Source organism: Triturus cristatus, chromosome 1_1, assembly GCF_964204655.1.
Source record: "Triturus cristatus chromosome 1_1, aTriCri1.1, whole genome shotgun sequence".
In the NCBI taxonomy this organism is placed as follows: domain Eukaryota; kingdom Metazoa; phylum Chordata; class Amphibia; order Caudata; family Salamandridae; genus Triturus; species Triturus cristatus.
Window position 1 is genome coordinate 117421510 of NC_140579.1, and position 25613 is coordinate 117447122.

At 52.0% G+C, this 25613-nt stretch overlaps 1 protein-coding gene across 2 annotated transcripts in view; it reads right to left on the reverse strand.

Annotated features, from left to right (window-relative positions):
• The window catches only part of LOC146869713 (uncharacterized), an 82665-nt gene that overhangs the window by 18253 nt on the left and 38799 nt on the right, over positions 1 to 25613 (reverse strand). For both annotated transcript variants that reach the window (XM_085654550.1, XM_085654545.1), the window contains exons 2-3: positions 21263 to 21301; positions 9215 to 10003 (exon numbers count right to left, since the gene is read on the reverse strand). In XM_085654550.1, coding sequence (XP_085510676.1) covers positions 9215 to 10003; positions 21263 to 21301 — 828 coding nt within the window. The remainder of the gene's footprint in view (positions 1 to 9214; positions 10004 to 21262; positions 21302 to 25613) is intronic.

Below are 25613 nucleotides of genomic sequence, written 5' to 3' on the forward strand. Positions count from 1 at the left end.
AGCACCACGTCTCTGTCCCGATAGTTGAGGAGTTTGAAGAGGAAGGGCCGCGGTCGGGACCCCGGGGCGGGCCTCTGTGTGGGGACCCTGTGGGCACGCTCCACCACGAAGTGCGGGGAGAGTTTCTCCGATCCGATCAGGTTGCGTAGCCACACTTCCACATATTGCTCCGGCTGTCTCCCCTCCTCGCCCTCCGGCAGGCCCACCACGCGCACGTTGTTGCGCCGAGAGCGCCCTTCTGCATCATCCGCGCGGTCCTCCAATGCATGGACGCGGTCAATGAGATCCTGGAGGGCGGCTGTATGAGTAGACACAACTGGTTGCACCCCCTGGAGAGTTTGCTCCTGCTGCTCTACCTTGTCTGCCAACTTGCGGTGGTCCGCGTGGAGCAGCGTGAAGTCGACCGTGACCTTGTCGATGTGGGCTTCCAACGACGACCTAGTCTGTTCCAGCGAGGAGCCGATCCGCTCCACAGCCGCCAGTACCGAGTCCAGCTTGGCGGCCAGCAGAGCAGTGGGCGGGGCCGCTTCAGGGTCTCCAAGCGCCAGGGCAGGGCCCAGTCCTATCACCGGGGCCCGGCCGTCTTTCTGGGCATTGCGCAGCCGGCCCATAACCAACTGTTGTGCAGTGGGCATCCGCCCGTAGTCCAGTCCGCCAGTAGATGGGTCCGGTCTAGCCGCAGCAGGCCCCTCCTCTTCAGAACCAGCCGCTGTGTCAGGGCCCCACCGCACCCACCAGTGCACCGCACCGGGGAAGGCCGCGAAGGAGAGAGGGGGGGTGAAAGAAGCAAAACCGGTCAAGTCCAATCGGGGGCCCCTGGTGACCCCCGGAGCGAGCGACGCACCTCTTGGCGCACCACGGGCCCGAGACCAGCGTGATCCCCAGAGACCATCCACCAGGCGCCTCGGAAGTCCTCCTCGGGTCCACCCCTGCACGTCCGGGGCCCCGCACCCAATGTCTCAGGCTCGGTCAGCGCAGCCGATGTCCCAACTCCGCCACCCGCCGAGGAGCAGCCGATTACCTCCAGGCGGCCTCCCGTCCCGGCTCAGCGGTCGCCGTCACAGTCCAGGTGCCACAACGTGGGGAGCCAGAAAGTGTCCGCCGCCGGTGGGCGTCTCGCAGCGCGCCAAGCGTCAGGCGTCGTGATCCCTCGCCTTCCACCTCCTGAAGGGCCGAGGCTCCCAAGCTACAGGTCCCACCGGGGTCGTGCCGCCTCTCCCGTCCGCTGTCTCCGCTCCGGGGCAGCCACGCGATCACCGCTGCAGGGGGGCGCACCCCCTCCACCGCCTCCTCCGGGCTGCCGGGCCCCGGCGGGTCCCGGATCACAGGGCCCACCTCCGCTCAGCTCCGAACGCGTCCCGTCCAAGCGGCGGCCAGGCAGGAGGCCCCACACTCGGGAATCAGCGGCCTCCTGCGTCCGCACCTTCGGCCACTCCACTGACCTGCCGAACGTCGCCGCTCCACTGCTTGTGCTCCCGGTGCGGACCTCCGATATACCCTCAGTTTGCTCCGGAGGTCCAAGCTCCGCCGCGCCACCAGGCCGCCACAACCAGCGCTCCAACGGTCACGGCCCAGGGGTCACGTGGCAAGCCGCGGTGCACAGTAGCGTGTGCGGCCGGCCGCAGGGCTCCAGCGCCCCTCACCAGCCGCCGGTCTCCCTCCACGGGCGATCCCGAGCCGCCGCCCAGCAACTTCGCGCTCCGCTCAGCAGACCGCTGCAGCGGGGGGTGAGCGAGCCGTCTCCACCATCATTTTCGGCTGCTATGGGGGTCCCTGACAGGATATTTCACAGGATGCAGGCACCAATGCGCCGGAGCTCCGCTAGCTTGCGGCCATCTTGATCGCGCGCCAAGCCACGCCCCCTCATAACATCTTCTATGACATAATTGAGAATATCATTGCAACATTTGCTGTAAACTTATTGATGAGCAAACTGTTGCTGGTGGGGCGCAAATTATAGTTACCCCAGGTCACAAGTGATAATAACTTGAGATAACTCTACCTATAACCATCTTGGAACTAGGGACTCAGCCCGAAGGTTACCGGGACGTTATAGTTAGATTCACAATTTACACGCACAAAACCATAGAAATGTAGCAGTTATAGTTAGTTATCTCAAGTGACTATAACATGTGCCCAAAGGTATCTATAACTCACGCCCTCACCATGCACTTGTAAATATCCCACATATTACATCACTCATAACATCTTCTATGACATACTTGAGAATATCATTGCAACATTTGCTGTAAAATTATTGATGAGCAAACTGTTGCTGGTGGGGCGCAAATTATAGTTACCCCAAGTCACAAGTGATAATAACTTGAGATAACTCTACCCATGACATCTATGGTTTTTTGTGCATAAATTATGAACCTAGCTATAACGTATTTTTAGTGAATATAGATAGATAGATAGATAGATAGATAGATAGATAGATAGATAGATAGATAGATAGATAGATAGATAGATAGATAGATAGATAGATAGATAGATAGATAGATAGATAGATAGATAGATAGATAGATAGATAGATAGATAGATAGATAGATAGATATAGGGCCTGATTCACAGAAGTAATGTGAGACGAAAGTCTAACTTTATGACTTTTGGTTTTCACAAAGGGCATTTACGAGTAGTAAAGTTAGACTTTCGTTCTAAGTTTAGACCAAAAGTCTAACTTAGACCAAAAGTCTAACTTTACTACTACTAAAGTTAGACTTTTGGTCGAAGTTTAGACCAAAAGAATATCTTACACCAAATGTCTAACTTTACTACTACTAAAGTTGGACTTTGGGTCTAAGTTGGACTTTTGGTCTAAACTTAGACCAAAAGTCTAATTTGACTTCTCGTAAATGCCATTTGTGAATACTGAAAGTCGTAAAGTTATACTTTCCTCTCAGACTACTTCTGTGAATCGGGCCCCTAAATTTATATCTATTATATATATTTTCCTATCAGTGTCACTGGAGTTACAGCCCAAGAGATAGTGAAGATGAGAAGAAATGACAGTATCACAGTACCTTATGGGGTCTTAACTGTAATATGAATCAAGAATTCTAATCTAATTTTTGGCAGAGGGGGTTAAGATGGGGAGGGGTTCAAAAGTGCCTCTTCAGTACTTCTCAGCACATAGACCTTCTCCTTCAAGGCCCGCCTCCTCCTCACAAAACAACATTCTTTTTTAATAGTTGGCAGGTCTAGAGATGGTACCATGTGTGGGCAGCATGTCTCAGGACCAGTCGAAGAACTTGAGATGGAGGCACTGTAAGGACCCTTACACTCAAACTGAATGAATGAATTCTGCTCATGTAGGGAACATGCTGGTAGAACATGAAAGCAATGACGCATTTCTGGTCTGCACATAACGCGCTGAGTACAGCTCGAGGGGTACTGCAGAGCATGTGTAAAGCTGGCTGGGAGACTCTCTAAGAACGTCCATTACTAATCTGCAGTGGACTTCATTGGTTACGATGATGTGATGCAAAGATGTGTGCTGAGGAAGCCATTTTTGAGGTGTGAGGTGTTATCAAAGATCACTGTTGTCCTGTCATGCAAATCACTGGGACTAGAGACTGCTGTGTCTATAAAGTATGAATAGGAGGAGTAGGTGGGTTTGTGGGAAGCAGTAGTGTTTGCGAGAACATGCATAAGTCATGTTTTAAATGTGTATGCAGGGCCAAAATGAGGAGTATTTGACTCCAATATTGACAGCATGAATGCAAAGTTTGGATCACTGGGTGTTGTTACATCTCCTTGTGAGTTATGGAACTTATCCTTTAATACTCAGTCCTACTTTTCTACCAAAGTCTTATATCTGGACTCTTTAGTGTACATCTGTGTCTCTCTTTTACCGGGATGAACAATGCTAAGAACTGGACAAAGTTTAAAAGGCCTTAAGGGCCAGATGTATGAACATTCATATTTGCGAGTCACAAATTGCATCGATTTGCGACTCACAATTTGCGACTCGCAAAAGTGAATGTAAAACAGTGTCTCAGACACTGTTTACGATTCCCAATGCGGTCGCTAATTGCATGCCTTATTAATATTCGTGAGGCAGTCGCAATTTGCGAACCCATTGGGAATGGCTAGCACTCACAGGGATGGTGGCCTGCTGGGGTCAGCAGACCACCATGTCTGTGACTGCTTTTTTAATAAAGCAATTTTGTTTTTTAAATGCAGCCTATTCCCCTTGAAGGAAAACGGGATGCATTTAAAAAAGAAAAATTAAACTTTCCAGTTCCATTTTTTAAGAGCAAGCAGTGGTGCCTGGGACCACTATCTGCTCTTAAAAAATATTTTTGCCTCCATTCACAAAGGGAAAGGGATCCCATGGGGGCCCCTTCTCATTTGCAAGTGGCTTACCACCCTTTGAAAAGGGTGGTAGACTGCGAGTCTTTTGCAACCACAAATGAGGTTGCAAAACAATCATACATTCCAGTCAAACTCGCTATTAGGAAGGGACGCCCTTGGCACGCCCCTTCCTAATAGTAAGTCGCAAACCATATTTTGTGAGTCGCTAATAATTTAGCAACTCACAAATTATGTTTTGTATTTGGGGCAGACCATTTTGCAGTCGCAAATGGGCCGAATTCCCATTTGCGACTGCAAAAAACGGTCATACATCTGCCCAAGTTCTAACTAGGACCAGGTGAAATTTGAATTAAGCTGGAATAATTGGCATCATTTTGGCAACTTTGCATAATAACATTCCTGCAAAATTACCAAGGTTACCCCATTACACCACATCACGTAATTTTGATGAGAAAACTTCAATGCATGATTTACCATTTGGTAATTTTTAAACGTAAGTGGCATTTCAGGCAGATGTTTACTCAAGTGGATCATTCAGCTCATTTTTAAGCACAAAACTAGGAAACAGAATGAAAACAATAGCATTTTGAATGTGAACAACAGTTCCTTTACCGTGGGTGGTCAAAAAGCATTTGATATAGATTTTTTTACCTGAGCTGCACAGTGCAGGGAATTTATGAGCACAAAACTACAAATTCAGAACACTAATGGCAGTGTTATAAGCACAATCAACTTTACATGAATAAACAACTTGGGTTATTTTTTGAGTGTGAGATTCATTTTGCATAATTACGCATCATTTTGTGGAAATTTCACCTAACATGGAAGATACTACAGTACAAGCCTTAAACACTCTTCTTGAATCAAAAGGTCTCAGGTAACACTATACAAACAGCAAACTCATAAAAAGGGTGTGACCCTCGACACAATCATCTCCAACTAGAATGCCATATCCGTCCAGTTCATCTTACCATCGGACTGGACTGACCACCACTTAATTCTATTTGATATCAACGTCAATCACCCTGAGATCCACACCCAAACTAATCGTCCTAAGCACTGGACGAGAAATATGCACAAAATACCCCAATCAGAATTAGAATCCCTAATCAGTTCTCAAATTTCTACCTCTACCAGGCCTCACTTCCACCGATGACCTCACCTCCAACTATAACACTAAAATGACAGAACTTCTTGACACTGTTGCCCCCTCTAAACCTCAATAAATCAAGATCTATCCCGTCTAGATATTGGTTCAATAAATGCCTGAATATTGAGAGATGGCAACTTAGGCTGGCTGAAAGAACTCTCACTGATCCATCTCTCTCTCCTCTGGGCAAAACACCTGAAATACAAAAAACATATCTACAGAGAGAAATCCTCTTTCTTCTGAGCCCAATTTGACCACTCCAGAAATTGTCCTAAAGACCATTTCAATATCATCAAACAGCAAACCTCCTCTCTGCCACTACACTCATCTGATACCTCTGTTAAGCACTGTGAGGAATTTGCAAATGCAAAAAAACCATACATCAAACTCTCTCCCCCCCTACCATGGATGAGCCTCCTTCCAAAGACAGTCTGACCATGGTCACACCTCCAACTAATGACGGGCCAGCCAAACCCACCTCCCCATTTAGCCAGAACACCAACTACAATCCCATACAGCTTAAAAACAATGCAAGCTGGTCCAAGTTTGAAAATATCTCTGAAGAAGAAGTCAATATAATTCTTGCATCCATGAAGTCGACATCACACCTTTCTGACCCCCTTCACTCATTGCTTGTCAAAAAGCCGGAGACACATCATCACGCCAACATGGACCAAAATCATTACCTCCTCCCTATCCAGTGACTCTTTGCCGGCCTCCCTCAAACTCGGCCAAGACACCCCCTCATCAAAAAGCCAGTAGCCAGCCAGAATGACCTTGACAACTACGGACGTATAACCAACCACCCTCTCCTTGCCAAAACTATCAAGGAATGTGTGCTCTCACAACTCATCAGCCATATTGAAAAATTCAACCTTCATGACACCTTTCAATCAAGGTTCAGGAAAGGCTGCAGTACGGAGACTGCAATCTTCAAAATCACTGATGACATATGCAGATCTCTAGACGATGGTGAAGCCTGCCTCCTAATCCTCCTTGACCTCTCAGCAGCCTGCGATACTGTCAATCACAACATTCTCCTAAGCACCCTCTCACAGGGTGCTGGCATCAATGGTACCATCTTCCAGTAGTTTGCTTCAAACCTGAACCGATGATCTCAACTAATCAAATTGAACACATCTACTACTCCAGCAGTATCCGTTCCACAAGAAGTTACCCAACCAATCCTGTCCCCTGCCCTGTTCAACCTCTAGATGGAACCACGCACAGTCATCTTGAAACAAGCCACAATTGCCTGCCACCTCTATGCAGATGACACCCATCTATCCATTACACTCTCGTCACCCAAAGACATCCAGCAACTTAACAACATTCTCTCCACAGTCCAATCCTGGCTGACAAACAACCACCTAAAACTCAGTGTCAACAGCACCAAACTCCTCCTCATCCAAGGAACGTCCTATCCCCTTCTCAACTGGCTTGATAACCTAACTGCACTAAACAGTAAGTTTTCTCCCTCCAACTCTGTCAAATCACTAGGGATTACACTTAACTATAACCTGAGCATGTGCGACCACATGAATGCTTCAGCAAAAACTGACTTCTACACAATGAATCATCTAAAAGAAATAAAACTCTTCATACACTTGAAGAACCAAAGAATGTAGTAAAATCCTTAGCCCTCTCTAAGTTGGACTATGGTAATGCAATCTGGCATCTTCCACACTCAATGCAACAGCCAGACTTCTCTCTGAAGAAAGCTGCTATGAAAACATCACCCCCATACTCAAAATGCTCAACTGGCTACCAATTAAAGCAAGAAGTATTTTCGAAATGGCTTGCAAACCCCATAAAGCTGTTTCCAAGGAAAAGACAACCTGTCTCCCAAAAAAACTATCAAAATCTGGACAAAAAAGACTCCTACAAAGCTCAAGCACTCTACTAATTTTACCCAAATTTAAGAAAGAAAAATCACTCACCCCAACCTTCCCTGGGAATGCACCTACAATTTGGAATGCCCTGCCTGAGGATCTCCATGACAACCAACCATTCCTACACTTCAGAAAAACACTCAAACTACTTCATCCCTCCAAATAATAATAAAAAAAACCTCTGAATATAATTGACTTCCCTGATGCTTCTCCCAACATCCTTCAAAGAGCCTGAGCAACTCTACCTCGAAAATATCTACCCATCCCCCCAACTTTAGAACCAATCTACCATCGCTACCTCCGAACTATATCACCCGTCTATGGTATGCCACCTTCGTTTATAAGTTATCACCATGTACACTTTTTGCTGTCTTCATTTCCCTTGTGGACTTTCAGTAAATGTTGATGTGCAAGCTCTGGTAAATGTTGATGTGCATGCTCTGTAAAGCGCTCTGATACCCTTAGGTCATGTTCACGCTATATAAAACTCAAAAATTAAATAATAAAATTAATTATACTAAAAGACATTACGTGAGTTATGCTCACCAACTAGTTCTAACTAATAGTCTGACTGATAGCAAATTTCAAATCTGCTTGGAAGGCAACATCTGCTTTAAATGATGGACAAAGAGTCATTCTTTTTCAGAGGTTCTGTAAGGGAGTTTGTTAGATCTGGGATGCTTCTTTTAAACCAAAACCTGTTTAAGCTGCTCTCCACTAGGCACGATACGATTGTTTACTTATACATATACATTTGGAAAGCACTTTCAGCACTTAAACATGAATCTCTTGCATGATTTGTGTCACCCCATTCTATAATATGGACAGCTAGGGTTGCTACCTGTGCCAGAAAAATATTCTTTCAATTTTTTTCACTTTGTGGAAGGGCCCGCCATGTTTTTGTAGGTGAAAAGGAATGGCAATTACCCATCTCTTTTTTTGACTAACCATGTAAAAATTATTTAGACTTCACTCAAACACTTTTTTTAATTATTTCTATATTTGTATACTGTTTCAGGTTTAGATCTCCAGAGCTAAGAATGCAGAATTTCACAGCTTTTTCCTATTTTAGTTTTTACTCGCAAGGACATCAAAGTACCGACCTGGTCAGAACAAAGGCAGCCAGGCAGCCACCCACATGGAGGATGTAATAGTTCTTTAGTGCTCCAACCAGAATTCCAATCTCTGGTCCTCCAGTTTGGCACACAGACATCTGAAGTAATTGCATTAACCAACTGGGCCTTCCTATCAGAACAATGCATTTCTCACAGATTAGTTTAACCTGCATTTACTTTTCATTTAGGAAGTTTTCATTATAATTAGACCAAAATTCAAAAAAACAGCTACAAAGTACTTTGTTCTTTTTAGCCATGTCTCTGATCCAGCCGCAACACCCACACTGCGTGACTTTGACACTGGACACCAACCTACCTTTCCATCATCGATCCATTTGTTGTGATAAATTTGTGGGTCCGGGAGGTGCATGCTCAACCCCTAGTCTTAGCTCAGACTCCTCCTCCTTCTTTCTTTCAGTTTCTGTTTACCAGAGGGAGGAATGGAGGATGACCCTGGTTGGCACGCACAATCTCCTCCCACTAAGCCGTGGTTGACAGAATGCATGCACAAGATCCTCCCACTAGGGTCTGATTGGCACAACCGTCATCCACCTCACTGCAGCAGTCCATTGTGATTTTACAAATAAAGGCTAAAATAATTAAATGTTCAAAACAGAGGCCCTATAAACGGGTCTGGCCTTTCTGGGCCTGTCAGTTGCTTCAACCCTGCACGTATGATGACCACCAAGCCAATCATTCTCATCAAGCTATGAATGATGGATGAATACAAAATGCATTACCTCCTATGCTTGTAGCTGTGTTCCCTCCTGTGCTGCCTTCTGTAGTAGCTGTGTTCCCTCCTGTTATGCCACCTGTGTTGCCATCATCAGTCAATGCTGTGTTCTCATCTGTCATTATTGCTGTTGGGGTTACAGAAGTTGTCGTTGCGGTGGTGCCAGTTGTGATACGTACTGTGTTCCCTCCTGTTATGCCACCTATGTTGCCATCATCAGTCAATGCTGTGTTCTCATCTGTTTTTATTGCTGTTGGGGTTACAGAAGTTGTCGTTGATGTGGTGCCAGTTGTGATACGTACTGTGTTCCCTTCTGTTAAGTCACCTATGTTGCCATCATCAGTCAATGCTGTGTTCTCATCTGTTATTATAGCTGTTGGGGTTACAGTAGTTGTCGTTGCTGTGGTGCTTGCTGAGGTAGGTGCTGTCGTCACTCCTCTGGTCTCTGAGGTAGTTCTTGCATAGCTGTCGGGTGTCCTTGCTGTCTCAGCAGAAGTGGTAGCAGCTGTGGTAAAAGCTGGTGATGATGTTGCTATGGCTGCTGTTGTATTTGTGGTACGTGTTGTGGTAGGAGGTGTAGTCACTGTAGTTGTCTTCGATGTGGTGGCAGCTGTGGTAAAAGCCAGTGATGATGTTGTTGTGGCTGTTGTTGTGGCTGCTGTTGTAGTTGTGGTACGTGTTGTGGTAGGAGGTGTAGTCACTGTAGTTGTCTTCGATGTGGTGGCAGCTGTGGTTGTTGCTGTAGTTACTGATGTTCTCTCTGTAGTGATGGGAGCCTCCCATGGATATGTTGGATCTGCATTTTAATAATACATTTTTAATATATTGGATCACTGTATTACTGAAACAGCATTTATAACTTCACCACGACTGTTTGAAATAGTGTGTGACTCTGTTGCCTGACCTCTATTTGTGCATTGCGTGTTCACCCTTTTTGCACCTGTAATTGTAAAATGTTGGGAGCTGTTACAGACTAGGATTGTACTTCGTTTTTTTTCCCAATTGCTTTTGCCTTTCTTTTGCCGTCACCCAGTTCATTCCAGTTCTCTCCACTCTGTGCCACTTTCCCCCCTGCCTGCCCACCTCCTGGACAGCCCCTACCACCTCCCAGGGCTACTTACTGGAGGCCAAAGCATGGGCATAAAAGCAAGTCCGTCTGCGCCTGTCCACACCCGTCCACACCTGTCCATGCCTGGACTGCACCCACTGCCAGGAACCTTGGCCCAACGCACTACCACAGGTACACCGCCGCAGAACTCCCTGGACCCTGCACACAACTACTGCTGATTCGCATCACCACGATCCACAGCAGGATACTTCACCACCACACCTCCATTAACAACTGCTTCATCGAACAACGCTACGCCAACCCCAGATGCCGACACTCTACCAGATCAACTCAATTGCCCCATAATAAATGCCAGATCACTCTGCCAACACGCCACCAAAATCTGGGACACCATCTCACCATCGCCCTGACGTGACTTTCATCACAGAGAACTGGCTCACCCCCACATCAGCCCCAGACATTGCCATGGCAACCCCCAGCAGCTACAAGATGAAACACCAAGACTGCCCCAATAGACACAGTGGAGGCATTGCCATTGCACACAAATAATCGATCACCTGCACCATCACCAATGACAACACCACGCCAATTATAGAAAACATGAATTTCCAGACCATAACAATGCCAAAACCACCATCAAAGGCACCCTCGCATACAGGCTGCCAGGACCACGAACCAGCCTCAGCGATGCCATTGCAGAATTCATCACCCCTCTCGCAGTCAAATCTGATCACTACATCTTCCTGGAAGACATCAACTTCCACCTCGATGTCTCCACCAACACCAACACCATTAACCTACTGGAAAGCCTAGACAACATTGGCCTTAAGCAGGTTGTCACCTACCCCACACACCGAGCAGGATACACGCTGAATCCCATCTTTACGTCCAGCAACAGAATCAGAATCAGCCAAACATCAGAACTCACCTGGACGGACAACTCCATTGTATACTTCACACTCACTGGCTCGCCATGCACTACCCCCAACCAGCACAGTGTTCCCAATCGCAGCTGGACCAAGGAAATTCAACAGCAATGGACCAACGCCCTCAGCACAGCTCAGTCCAACATTACCGCCAACCTGAACCAGACAGTAGAGAGTATCAATGCCTGGATCACCAGCGCTGCCAACCAAGTCGCCCCCACCAAACCAGCCGAAATGCACTGACCCACCAAACCAGCCAGCTGGTACACACCAGAACTCAGCGCATCAAAAAGTGGGTGTAAACAACTGGAAAGAAGATGGCGAATCATCAGGACGATGCTGACCTAACCGCCTACAAATTAACCCTCAACCACTACCACCGCCAGATCAAATCCTAAAAAAAGGAGGCCCTGACACGCTGCATCAAAACCAGCATCAACCAAACTAAGAAACTTTTCACAATCGTCAGAGTTCGACTACCCATCAGCCACAGAAAACTCAACCCCCCCTCACAAGAACTTTTCAACTCCCTGGCTGACCACTTCCACAACAAGATAGCAACAATCTACAGAAACTTAAATCCCCAAGCCTCCAACCTCCTCTGCAACGCAACAACCACAGCCACCAACCCCTGATCACAGTATGGAATCAACTTAACACATCAACAATGGACATCCTGATGAACTTCATCAACTCAGGAGCAACCACAGACCCATGCCCCTATCAACTCTTCAACATTGGAAGCCATGAGATCCGCTACCCGCTCACCACCATCCTCAACACCTCCATAAATGCAGCCACCTTTCCCGATGCATGGAAACACACAGAGGTCAGATCTCTCTTCAAGAAACCATCGACAGACCCCAGAGAGCTCCAGAACTACCATCCAATCTCCTTCCTCCTGTTCCCCACTAAAGCCCTGGAGAAAGCCATCAACCTCCAACTAACCGATCATCTGGAAAGAAACCAACTGCTGGACCCATCCTAATCGGGATTCAGGGTCAACCCCAGCACAAAGACAGCCCGGATCACAGCAACAGATGACATCCGAGCCCTACATTACAGAGGAGAATCAGCTGTCCTCATCCTCCTGAATCTGTCCGCAGCTTTCAACACTGTCTCCCATCACACACTCATCGGTCGACTATGTCAGATTGGAATCACAGACAATGTGCTCAGATGGATGGAATCCTTTCTCACGGGATGCACCCAGAGAGTCAACCTCCTGCCCTTCACCTAGCAACCCAAACATACCATCTATGGAGTTCTCCATGGCTAATCCCTCAACTCTACCTTCTTCAACATCTACGTGACACCACTAGCATACATCATCAGATGGCTCAACATCAACATCATCTCTTATGCACAAAGCTCGCCCTCTCACCACCTTGACAAAGTCCAACTTCCATAACTGCATGAAGAATGTTGCAATATGGATGAAAGACAACTGCATGAAACTCAACACCAACAAAACAGAAGTTCTGATCTTCGGCAGGCACAACAATCTTTGGAATGACTCCTGGCAGCCAGCAAAGCTCTGACGTACCCCCACACCGAAAGACCATACTCACAACCTCAGCATCATACTGGACAGCGAACTCTCCATGAAACATCAGGTCAACACCATCACCTCAGCCTGCTTCCACATGATCTGCCTGCTCTGCAAAGTCTTCAGATGGCTCCCCATCAGCCCTTGTCACTAGCCGGCTTGACTATGGCAACGCACTCTATGCCAAAACCTCCATCAGACTCATGCAAAGACTCTGTACAAGCCAGAATGCAGCAGCTAGACTGATCCTCAACCTGCCCAAGAAGACACACATCACTTAGCACCTGAAAGACCTCCACTGGCTCCATGTGCAAAAGAGATGCCAATTCAAACTCCTGGCCCAAACCTACAAAGCCCTTCAAAACCAAGGACCAGAATACATAAACTGCTGCCTGACCTTCCACCAACCCACCAGAAACCTCCACTCCGCATACCTCTCCCTTGCTCAGGTAACTCGCATCCACTGCAGCCTTGCCAGACGACGTGCCTTCTCCCAACTCGCCACCAAAGATTGGAACTCTCTACCTCTCCACCTCCGCACTTCACCCTCACTGAACCAATGCAGAAAGGGACTCAAGACCCGTCTCTTTGACTGATACCTGCAGCAAAGCGCCAGGATGCCCCCAGAGTCATTAGCCACTCTATACAAATACTACTTGATCGATTGATTGATTGATTGATTGATTGATTGATTGATTGATTGCTGCTGCTCTAGTGGGGGCTGGTTTCACTGCTGTTCTGTCTGCTGTGGAGACAGCTGTTGTTCATCTTATTGTTGCTGATGTTGACGCTATGTAAGCAGCTGTGTTCGCTGGTGTAGTTATTGCTGTGTTTACTGTTGCTGTTGAAGCTGTTGGTGTGGTTGCTGTTGCTCATAAACCAAAATACAACACTTTTAGGGAGATATGTCCACCAAGTATTAAGTTAAAAAGCAATTCTTCAGAGATGAACCTCCAGCAGGCAGAAGCACCAGGAGTCAGAGGAAGGGCAGTCACCCGAAAAGAGTCCCATTCTGAAGGCAGAACCAGACCAGAAGGGAGCACAGCCCCCGGCAGGAAGGGGGAGCATGGCGAGGGGAAATGCTCAAAGTAATCAGAGGTATCATGAGGTAGAGGCAAAGGCAGGCGGCGGGAGAGAGCATAGGCACCAGGTGGCAGATGAAAAGAAAGCAGCAGAGAGCACAGCCTGCCCTCTGGAGTAGAGCCAGCTGGAGGGAGCCCCACAGAAGAGAGCACAGCCTGCCCTCTGACGTAGAGCCAGCTGGAGGGAGCCCCACAGAAGAGAGCACAGCCTGCCCTCTGACGTAGAGCCAGCTGGAGGGAGCCCCACAGAAGAGAGCATAGCCTGCCCTCTGGAGTAAAGCCAGCTGGAGAGAGCCCCACAGAAGAGAGCACAGCCTGCCCTCTGACGTAGAGCCAGCTGGAGAGAGCCCCACAGAAGAGAGCGCAGCCTGCCCTCTGGATTAGAGCCAGCTGGAGAGAGCCCCACAGCAGAGAGCTCAGCCTGCCCTCTGGGGTAGAGCCAGCTGGAGAGAGCCCCACAGAAGAGAGCGCAGCCTGCCCTCTGGGGTAGAGCTAGCTGGAGAGAGCCCCACAGAAGAGAGCACAGCCTGCCCTCTGACATAGAGCCAGCTGCAGGGAGCCCCACAGAAGAGAGCGCAGCCTGCCCTCTGGGGTAGAGCCAGCTGGAGGGAGCCCCACAGAAGAGAGCGCAGCCTGCCCTCTGGAGTAGAGCCAGCTGGAGAGAGCCCCACAGAAGAGAGCGCAGCCTGCCCTCTGGAGTAGAGCCAGCTGGAGAGAGCCCCACAGAAGAGAGCGCAGCCTGCCCTCAGGAGTAGAGCCAGCTGGAGAGAGCCCCACAGAAGAGAGTGCAGCCAGCCCTCTGGAGTAGAGCCAGCTGGAGAGAGCCCCACAGAAGAGAGCGCAGCCTGCCCTCTGGGGTAGAGCCAGCTGGAGAGAGCCCCACAGAAGAGAGCGCAGCCTGCCCTCTGGGGTAGAGCCAGCTAGAGGGAGCCCCACAGAAGAGAGCGCAGCCTGCCCTCTGGGGTAGAGCCAGCTGGAGGCAGCCCCACAGAAGAGAGCGCAGCCTGCCCTCTGGGGTAGAGCCAGCTGGAGGCAGCCCCACAGAAGAGAGCGCAGCCTGCCCTCTGGAGTAGAGCCAGCTGGAGAGAGCCCCACAGAAGAGAGCGCAGCCTGCCCTCTGGAGTAGAGCCAGCTGGAGGGAGCCCCACAGAAGAGAGCGCAGCCTGCCCTCTGGGGTAGAGCCAGCTGGAGAGAGCCCCACAGAAGAGAGCGCAGCCTGCCCTCTGGAGTAGAGCCAGCTGGAGGGAGCCCCACAGAAGAGAGCGCAGCCTGCCCTCTGGAGGAGAGCCAGCTGGAGGGAGCCCCACAGAAGAGAGCGCAGCCTGCCCTCTGGAGGAGAGCCAGCTGGAGAGAGCCCCACAGAAGAGAGCGCAGCCTGCCCTCTGGAGGAGAGCCAGCTGGAGGGAGCCCCACAGAAGAGAGCGCAGCCTGCCCTCTGGAGGAGAGCCAGCTGGAGAGAAGCCCACAGAAGAGAGCGCAGCCTGCCCTCTGGAGGAGAGCCAGCTGGAGGGAGCCCCACAGAAGAGAGCGCAGCCTGCCCTCTGGAGGAGAGCCAGCTGGAGGGAGCCCCACAGAAGAGAGCGCAGCCTGCCCTCTGGAGGAGAGCCAGCTGGAGGGAGCCCTACCAGCAGTAAGACACTCAGCAGCAGGAGTGAGCATAGATGTCCAGATGGAGCTGTGCCAGATGATGGGAGCACAGAGATACAGAAGAGGCACATCTAGCACGAGGGAGCATGGATGGAGAAATCACTAAAAGATGCTAAAGAGCAAGAGCGATCACAGCCATTAACATGTTGCACAGCCGAATACAGCACAGGCGGGAAGAGAGGGTGGGGTGCAGCAGAAGGGAGCACAGGTAGCCATGGAGAGCAGAGGTACGAGACTGGGCCCCTGCCATCTGACTGGAGCACAGCCGAATACAGCACAGGCGGGAAGTGAGGGTGGGGTGCAGCAGAAGGGAGCACAGGTAGCCATGGAGAGCACAGGTACGAGACTGGGCCCCTGCCATCTGACTGGAGCACAGCAGGATAGAGCACAGCCGGTCAGCGAGGGCGGGGGCAGCAGAAGGGAGCAAAGATAGCCATGGCGAGCAGAGGTACAAGACTGGGCCCCACCCATCTGACTGGAGCACAGCAGGATAGAGCACAGGCGGTCAGAGGGGGCGGGGGCAGCAGAAGGGAGCACAGGTAGCCATGAAAAGCAGAGGTACGAGACTGGGCCCCTGCCATCTGACTGGAGCACAGCCGAATACAGCACAGGCGGGAAGAGAGGGTGGGGTGCAGCAGAAGGGAGCACAGGTAGCCATGGAGAGCACAGGTACGAGACTGGGCCCCTGCCATCTGACTGGAGCACAGCAGGATAGAGCACAGGCGGTCAGGGAGGGCGGGGGCAGCAGAAGGGAGCACAGGTAGCTACGGAGAGCAGAGGTACGAGACTGGGCCCCTGCCATCTGACTGGAGCACAGCAGGATAGAGCACAGGTGGTCAGAGAGGGCGGGGGCAGCAGAAGGGAGCACAGGTAGCCATGGAGAGCAGAGGTACCAGACTGGGCCACTGCCATCTGACTGGAGCACAGCAGGATAGAGCACAGGCGGTCAGAGAGGGCGGGGGCAGCAGAAGAAAGCACAGGTAGCCATGGAGAGCAGAGGTACGAGACTGGGCCCCGGCCATCTGACTGGAGCACAGCAGGATAGAGCACAGGCGGTCAGAGAGGGCGGGGGCAGCAGAAGGGAGCACAGGTTGCCATGGATAGCAGAGGTACGAGACTGGGCCCCTGCCATCTGACTGGAGCACAGCAGGATAGAGCACAGGCGGGAAGAGAGGGCGGGGGCAGCAGGAGGGAGCACAGGTAGCCATGGAGAGCAGAGGTACAAGACTGGGCCCCTGCCATCTGACTGGAGCACAGCAGGATAGAGCACAGGCGGTCAGAGAGGGCGGGGGCAGGAGAAGGGAGCATAGGTAGCCATGGAGAGCAGAGGTACGAGACTGGGCCCCTGCCATCTGACTGGAGCACAGCAGGATAGAGCACAGGCGGTCAGAGAGGGCGGGGGCAGCAGAAGAGAGCGCTGGGAACCATGGAGAGCAGAGGTACAAGATTGGACCCCTGCCATCCAGGGAGCACAGCCAAGAGAAGCAAGCACCACTAGTAATCCATGTCTAGTCCTGGTCACTAGAGAAGGAGGGCGGTGAGGAGCTCAGGTCACCAGGTCAGTCAGGCTTTAGTCCCAATATAGACAGATGGGTCCCGTCCTGGTCATTAGAGGGCGGTGTGGACCTCAGGTCACCAGGTCACACTGGCTTTAGTCCCAATATAGACAGGTAGGTCCAGTCCTGGTCATTAGAGGGGGGTGAGGAGCTCAGGTCATCAGGTCAGACTGACTTTAGGTTCAATATAGACAGGTGGGTCCAGTCTTGATCATTAGAGGGGGGTGCGGAGCTCAAGACACCAGGTCAGACTGGTTTAGATCCCAATATAGACAGGTGGGTCCAGTCCTGGTCATTAGACGGCAGTGCGGAGCTCAGGCCTCTAGGTCACAATGAATTTAGTCCCAATATAGACAGGTGGGTCCAGCCCTTGTCATTACAAAGGGGTGTGGAGTTCAGGTCATTAGGTCAGACTGACTTTAGGTTCAATATAGACAGGTGGGTCCAGTCTTGGTCATTAGAATGGGGTGCGGAGCTCAAGACACCAGGTCAGACTGGTTTAGATCCCAATATAGACAGGTGGGTCCAGTCCTGGTCATTAGAGGGCAGTGCGGAGCTTAGGTCACTAGGTCGGACTGGCTTTAGGTCCAATATAGACAGGTGGGTCCAGTCCTGGTCATTAGAGGGCAGTGTGGAGCTTAGGTCACTAGGTCGGACTGGCTTTAGGTCCAATATAGACAGGTGGGTCCAGTCCTGGTCATTAGAGGGCGGTGTGGAGCTCAGATCACTAGGTCGGACTGGCTTTAGGTCCAATATAGACAGGTGGGTCCAGTCCTGGTCATTAGAGGGCAGTGTGGAGCTTAGGTCACTAGGTCGGACTGGCTTTAGGTCCAATATAGACAGGTGGGTCCAGTCCTGGTCATTAGAGGGCGGTGTGGAGCTCAGATCACTAGGTCAGACAGGCTTTAGGCCTGGTCATTTGAGAGTGAGTGGTGCAGAGTCAGAGCTGACAGTGGTCAGAGCATTCTATCATGTCCATTCTAGGGAGACTGGGTGAGGGGCTATAGGTTACCAGGGGCAGGCAGGTCCTGTCCCGCTGATTAACCAGGGAGGGCCATGCAGAGCTCACGCCACTAGAGACAGGCGGGCTCTGTTCTGATCATTAAAAATGCAGGGTGTGCAGAGATTGGGTCACTAGGGACAGGCGAGTCCGAGCCTGGGCATCAGGGATGGTAGGGTGCCATACTCAAGGTCACTAGGGACAAGGGAGTCCGATTCTGGGCATAAAGGGGAGTAGGGTGCAATGATCCAGGTCACTGGGGTCAGGCGGGTGTGGTACTGGTCAGTAAGAGAGAGGGGCCCAGAGCAGCAGGTCACTGGGGTCAGGTGAGTCCTGTCCTGGACATTAGGTAGGGTGCAATGCTCTAGGTCACAGGGATCAGGAGAGTCCAGTCCTGGGCATTAGGGCAGGTAAGGTACAATGCTCCAGGTCACTGGGGTCAGTCGAGTCCAGTCTTGGGTTTTAGAGAGGGTAGGTTGCAATGCTCCAGGTCACTGGGGTCAGTAGACTCTGGCTCTGGGCATTAGGGCGGGTATGGTGCAATGCTGCAGTCACTGGGGTCAGTCGAGTCCAGTCCTGGGCATTAGGGAAGGTAAGGTACAATGCTCCTGGTCACTGGGGTCAGTCGAGTACAGTCCTGGTTGTTAGGGAGGGTAGAGTGCAGTGCTCCAGGTCACTAGGGACAGGTGAGTCTGGTCCTGGGCATTAGGGCGGGTAGGGTGCAATGTTGCAGGTCACTGGGGTCAGGTGAGTCCGGTCCTGGGCGGTAGGGTGGGGAGGGTGCAAAGCTCCATGTTACTAGGAACAGGCGAGTTCGGTGCTGGGCATTAGGGCGGGTAGGGTGCAATGCTCTAGGACACTTGGGTCAGGCGAGTCTGGGCCTGGGCATTAGGGAGGGTAGGGTGCAATGCTGCAGATCACTGGGGTCAGGTGAGTCCGGTCCTGGGAGTTAGGGAGGGTAGGGTGCAATGCTTCCGGTCACTGGGGTTAGGTGAGTCCGGTCCTGAGCATTGGGAGGTAGGGTACAATGTTCCAGGTCACTGGGGTCAAGCGGGTCTGGGCCTGGGCATTAGGAAGTGGAGGGTGCAATGCTGCTGATCACTGGGGTCAGGTGCGTCTGGTCCTGGGAGTAAGGGAGGGTAGGGTGCAATGCTGCTGATCACTGGGGTCAGGCGCGTCTGGTCATGGGAGTTAGGAAGGGTAGGGTGCAATGCTGCTGATCACTGGGGTCAGGCGAGTCTGGGCCTGGGCATTAGGGAGGGTAGGGTGCAATGCTACTGATCACTGGGGTCAGGCGCGTCTGGTCCTGGGCATTAGGAAGTGGAGGGTGCAATGCTGCTGATCACTGGGGTCAGGTGCGTCTGGTCCTGGGAGTAAGGGAGGGTAGGGTGCAATGCTGCTGATCACTGGGGTCAGGCGCGTCTGGTCATGTGAGTTAGGAAGGGTAGGGTGCAATGCTGCTGATCACTGGGGTCAGGCGAGTCTGGTCCTGGGCATTAGGGAGGGTAGGGTGCAATGCTGCTGATCACTGGGGTCAGGCGCGTCTGGTCCTGGGAGTAAGGGAGGGTAGGGTGCAATGCTGCTGATCACTGGGGTCAGGCGCGTTTGGTCATGAGAGTTAGGAAGGGTAGGGTGCAATGCTGCTGATCACTGGGGTTAGGTGAGTCTGGGCCTGGGCATTAGGGAGGGTAGGGTGCAATGTTCCAGGTCACTGGGGACAGGCGGGTCTGGGCCTGGGCATTAGGAAGTGGAGGGTGCAATGCTGCTGATCACTGGGGTCAGGTGCGTCTGGTCCTGGGAGTAAGGGAGGGTAGGGTGCAATGCTGCTGATCACTGGGGTCAGGCGCGTCTGGTCATGGGAGTTAGGAAGGGTAGGGTGCAATGCTGCTGATCACTGGGGTCAGGCGAGTCTGGGCCTGGGCATTAGGGAGGGTAGGGTGCAATGCTGCTGATCACTGGGGTCAGGCGCGTCTGGTCCTGGGAGTAAGGGAGGGTAGGGTGCAATGCTGCTGATCACTGGGGTCAGGCGCGTCTGGTCATGAGAGTTAGGAAGGGTAGGGTGCAATGCTGCTGATCACTGGGGTCAGGCGCGTCTGGTCCTGGGAGTAAGGGAGGGTAGGGTGCAATGCTGCTGATCACTGGGGTCAGGCGCGTCTGGTCCTGGGAGTTAGGAAGGGTAGGGTGCAATGCTGCTGATCACTGGGGTCAGGCGCGTCTGGTCCTGGGAGTAAGGGAGGGTAGGGTGCAATGCTGCTGATCACTGGGGTCAGGCGCGTCTGGGCCTGGGCATTAGGGAGGGTAGGGTGCATGCTGCTGATCACTGGGGTCAGGCGCGTCTGGTCCTGGGAGTAAGGGAGGGTAGGGTGCAATGCTGCTGATCACTGGGGTCAGGCGCGTCTGGTCATGAGAGTTAGGAAGGGTAGGGTGCAATGCTGCTGATCACTGGGGTCAGGCGCGTCTGGTCCTGGGAGTAAGGGAGGGTAGGGTGCAATGCTGCTGATCACTGGGGTCAGGCGCGTCTGGTCATGAGAGTTAGGAAGGGTAGGGTGCAATGCTGCTGATCACTGGGGTCAGGCGAGTCTGGGCCTGGGCATTAGGGAGGGCAGGGTATGTAGAGCTTAGGTCACTGGGGTCAGGCGCATCTGGTCCAAGGAGTTAGGGAGGGTAGGGTATGTTGAGCTTAGGTCACAGGGGTCAGGCGAGTCTGGTCTACCTCATTAGAGCGGGAGTGAGTGCAGAGGTCACCGGGGTCAGGAGGGTGTGGTACTGGTCAGTAAGAGAGAGGGGCTCAGAGCAGCCAGTCACTAGGATCACGCTAGCCCCGTCCTGGTATTAAACGCCAGGGTGCAGCCCTCCCTGAGAGAGACTCTCTTTCTTTTTCTTTTGGCGGTTCATGCCACATGTGATGGAGATAGTTTGAACCATCATCTTTAACAGCTTTGGGAACAATATAAAATGAGTTGTTTTGGGTTTGGGGGTGCTTGTTGGTCACCGTCTCACTACTTTCATAACTATGAATGCATGGGGGTGAGAGAGAAGCAGGAAGGCACCGGGCTCTGGAAGTTGAAAACTGAGAAATGAGATGGCAGGGTTGTTTCAAGGTGCTAGAAATGGAAGGAAGGTGTTCAGTGAACCAGCAGGATGTGTGAGTTTGTAAAGACTTCAAGAAATGTGTCTAAAAGAAGCATAAATGTAAGAAATAAAAGGTGCAAGAGGGTTGACTTACTGGCAGCTGCAATGGTGTCATCTACAGTATCTTCTCCAACTGTGGAGATAAAAAGTTATCATTAAAACATCACATCTTTGATGATGGGTTCAAAGCCGTGACCATAACTTAAAAGGTGTGCAATCACAAAGTAAGATAACAAAACACGTAAAGTGCACAAATGAGGGTGAATAGGGCTGTCGGAAATTCCACGAAAATGATACACAATCATGCTTTTGTGGTGTAATGTGAATTACAGTATCGTGCATCTTTTGTTGTGCTCGACCATGCACCTCACGTAAAAAAGTCATACAAAATACCATCAGGTTCAAACATAAAATCTCTCTCAACAATACATTTTCTCTACAAATCAGTCTCCCGCTGGTTTGTACAGTTCTAAGCCTGGGCGGAGTAACTCCGCAGCGCTACGCGGAGCTCCACAAGCGGCGGAGTTTTTCCCGATAAATGCTGTTCGCAATGATTTTCAGTGCCAGGTGCTTGTCTGCACTGTGCAATCATCGCGAACGGCACCATGCACAGCGCAAGCGGGCGCTGCTTCCTTTCTGCCTCTTGAGTAGATTTTTACTCGAGCTGCAGGTTTCTCATCGCGAGCAGTCATGAGCAATGAGCAATCTGACCGCCCGAGTTGAGAAATCTAGCTGTGAGGTTGATTTTTCAGACACGCGCTTGCCAACTTGATGTTGATGATCGCGAACAAAGAAAAATGTCGCCGGGAGGTGGATTTTCCCCACTTGCCAACTTGATGTTGACGAACGCGAGCGAGGAAAAAAACTCTGCTTCGCGAAGCGGAGTTTTTGGGAACTCCGCGAGCTCTGCGTAAAGCTGAGTGCAGAAAACTCCCAAAACTCCGCGAGCGGAGCGGAGTTCACCGCTTAGACTTAGTTATTTGTACAGTGTACAAGTGAGGCTAAAAGGTATGTGAAATCACATAGGTGTAACATGAAAATTTACACATTTTTCCAGCCTTATTAAAAAATGTCCCTAGCTCAGTTTTCGGTCCTTGTGCTTCTCGGCACCTTGAACGAGAGAGGCTGTAAAAGAGCACTAGAGGTGTAGAAACCATCAGCTGCAGTCTATCCTACTTCCACTACAGAGCAGATCATAAAGTATCTGCAGATCTCCCTCTAGAGGCCAGTACCTGGCCAATCAGCATTCTTTCTGCTCCCTCTGCCTACAGGACGGTATAAAAAAACTCTGGTGATGTTCTATGCCTTGCCACTAGAGGGCAGAAGCTAGCGTGGCCGCAGTGGTTGATTCTTTCCACTAGGGGAGTGAGTGGTTGTATAACCACTGTGCTTCTTCTTTCCACTACATTATAGATCATGAAATAGCTGCAGCTCCATCTAGGATTCAGTGCCTGGCCAAGTTGCAGTTCTCTCCCCTTCCACTAGGGGACAGAGTGGGACCTGAGTGCAGTGAGTTCTTCCTTTGACTAGAGTGCAGAGAAGACTAGGGCTGCACTTCTCCATTCTGCCTCTAGAGGGCAGCAGAGTATTGCTAGAGTTCTCTGCACTACCTCTGGTGCATCAGGGCTGTAGGTCTCCACCCTACCTCTAGAAGACAGAATCAATCAATCAATCATATCACTTGTATAGTGCGCTACTCACCCGGAAGGGTCTCAAGGCGCTTGGGGGAAGGGGGCCGCTACTGCTCGAACAGCCAGGTCTTGAGTTCTCTCCTGAAGGCGAGGTGGTCCTGGGTCAGCCGAAGGTGGATGGGGAGGGAGTTCCATGTCTTGGCTGCCAGGTAGGAGAAGGATCTGCCCCCGGCGGTGGCTCTTCGGATGCGTGGTACGGCGGCGAGGGCGAGGCTAGCGGATCGTAGCTGGCGGGTGGGCGTGTGGAAGGTCAGGCGGTCGTTGAGGTACTTGGGGCCCAGGTTGTGGAGAGACTTGTGTGAGTGGGTGAGGAGCCTGAACGTGATCCTCTTGTTGACGGGGAGCCAGTGCATGTTCCTCAGGTGGCCGGAGATGTGGCTGCGTCGAGGGATGTCTAGGATGAGTCGGGCGGAGGCGTTCTGGATGCGTTGTAGTCTTTTCTGTAGCTTGGCTGTGGTTCCGGCGTAGAGGGTGTTTCCGTAGTCCAGCCGTCTGGTGACGAGGGCCTGGGTGATCGTCTTCCTGGTTTCGATCGGGATCCATCGGAAGATCATGCGGAGCATGCGGAGGGTGTGAAAGCATGAAGAGGAGATGGCGTTGACTTGTCTGGTCATGGAGAGGGAGGAGTCCAGGATGAAGCCCAGGTTGCTTGCGTGGTCTGTCGGCTTGGGGGCGGTGCCCAGGGCAGGGGGCCACCAGGAGTCGTCCCAGGCGGACGGTGATGGTCCAAGGATGAGGACTTCCGTCTTGTCTGAGTTCAGTTTCAAGCGGCTGTTCTTCATCCACTCGGCGATGTCTTTCATCCCTTCGTGGAGGCTGGTTCTGGTGGTGTCGGGGTCTCTGGTGAGGGAGAGGATCAGCTGGGTGTTGTCGGCGTAGGAGTTGATGTTGAGGTTGTGTTGGCGTGCGATGGCTGCGAGGGGTCTCATGTAGACGTTGAAGAGGGTGGGGCTGAGTGATGATCCTTGTGGGACGCCGCAGATGACTTCGGTGGCTTCAGAACGAAACGGGGGGAGGCGGACTCCCTGTGTTCTTCCAGCTAGGAACGAGATGATCCACTTCAGTGCCTTCTCTTGGATGCCGGTGTTGCTGAGGCGTTGGACTAGGGTGCGGTGGCAGACAGTGTTGAACGCGGTGGAGAGGTCCAGGAGGATGAGTGCCGCTGTTTCCCCGTTGTCGAGAAGGGCTCGGATGTCGTCGGTGGCTGCGATGAGGGCGGTCTCGGTGCTGTGGTTGGCTCTGAAACCGGACTGCGAGGGGTCGAGGGATCCATTCGTCTTGAGGAAGGCGGCAAGCTGTCTGTTGGCGATCTTCTCGATGACTTTGGCAGGAAAAGGGAGGAGCGAGATGGGGCGGAAGTTCTTGAGGTCGGTGGGGTCCGCTGTTGGTTTCTTCAGTAGGGCGCTGAGCTCGGCATCCTTCCAGCTCTCCGGGAACGTGGCGGTGTCGAAGGAGGTGTTGATGACGTCTCGGAGTTGGGGTGTGATGGTGGAGTCGGCCTTGTTGAAGATGTGGTGGGGGCAGGGGTCAGTCGGAGATCCGGAGTGGATGGTGTTCATTGTGCGGGCTGTGTCTTCGGTGGTCACTGCGGACCAGGTGCGGAGGGTGGCAGTGGGGTGCGTTGGTTCGACGGTAGGGTGCGAGGATGGTGTGTCGAAGCTGTTGAGGATGTCGGCAATCTTGCGGTGGAAGAACGAGGCGAGGGAGTCGCAGAGATCTTGTGAAGGCGTGATGTCGTTGTTGCCGGTGCTGGGGTTGGAGAACTCATTGACGATGCTGAAGAGTTCCTTGCTGTCGTGGGCGTTGTTGTCCAGTCGATCCTTCAGTGATTTCTTCTTGGTGGTGCGGATGAGCTGGTGGTGCTTGCGGGTCGCGTGTTTGAGGGCGGTCATGTTGTCAGTGGTCCGGTCGAGGAGCCAGGCTTTCTCGAGGGTGCGGCAGGTCTTCTTGGAGTCCTTGAGTTCTTCGGTGAACCAGGGGGCCTTCTTGCTTCTGGGTTTGCTGGGGGGGTTCTTCAGTGGTGCGAGGTCGTCGGCGCAGGCGGTCAGCCATTGCGTGAAGTTGCGGGCTGCATCGTTGGGGTCCGGTGTGCTGGCAGGTGGGTTCTGGCTGAGGGAGGCGGTTAGCTGGTTGGCGGTGATCTTGCTCCAGCTCCTATGAGGAACCTGTTGCGGGTGGTGGTGGGTGGTGGTTTTTCTGAAGCTGAAGTGGACGCAGCTGTGGTCGGTCCAGTGAAGTTTGGTGGAGTGGCTGAAGGCGATGTGCTTGCTGGATGAGAAGACGGGGTCAAGCGTGTGGCCGGCGTAGTGGGTGGGGGTGTTGACCAGTTGCTTGAGGCCGAGGTTGGCGAGGTTGTCCAGCAGGGTGATGGTGTTGCGGTCCTTGTTGTTCTCCAGGTGGAAGTTGAGGTCCCCTAGGAGGATGTAGTCGGTGGAGCGGAGGGCGTGTGGGCTGATGAAGTCCGTGATGTCTTCGCTGAATTGTGAGCGTGGTCCCGGGGGTCTGTAGATGAGGGTTCCTCTGAGGGTCGTCTTTGGGTCGGTGAGGATCTGGAAGTGGAGGTGTTCGGCGGCGGTGTGGGTGTCGTCGGCGTCGGTCGTGATGCGGATGGTGTTCTTGTGGACGATGGCGATGCCTCCTCCGGTCTGGTTGACGCGGTCCTTCCTGATGATCTTGTATCCATCTGGGATGGCGACGGTGATGTCGGGGGCTGAGGAGGCGTTCATCCATGTTTCAGTGAGGAAGGCGACGTCT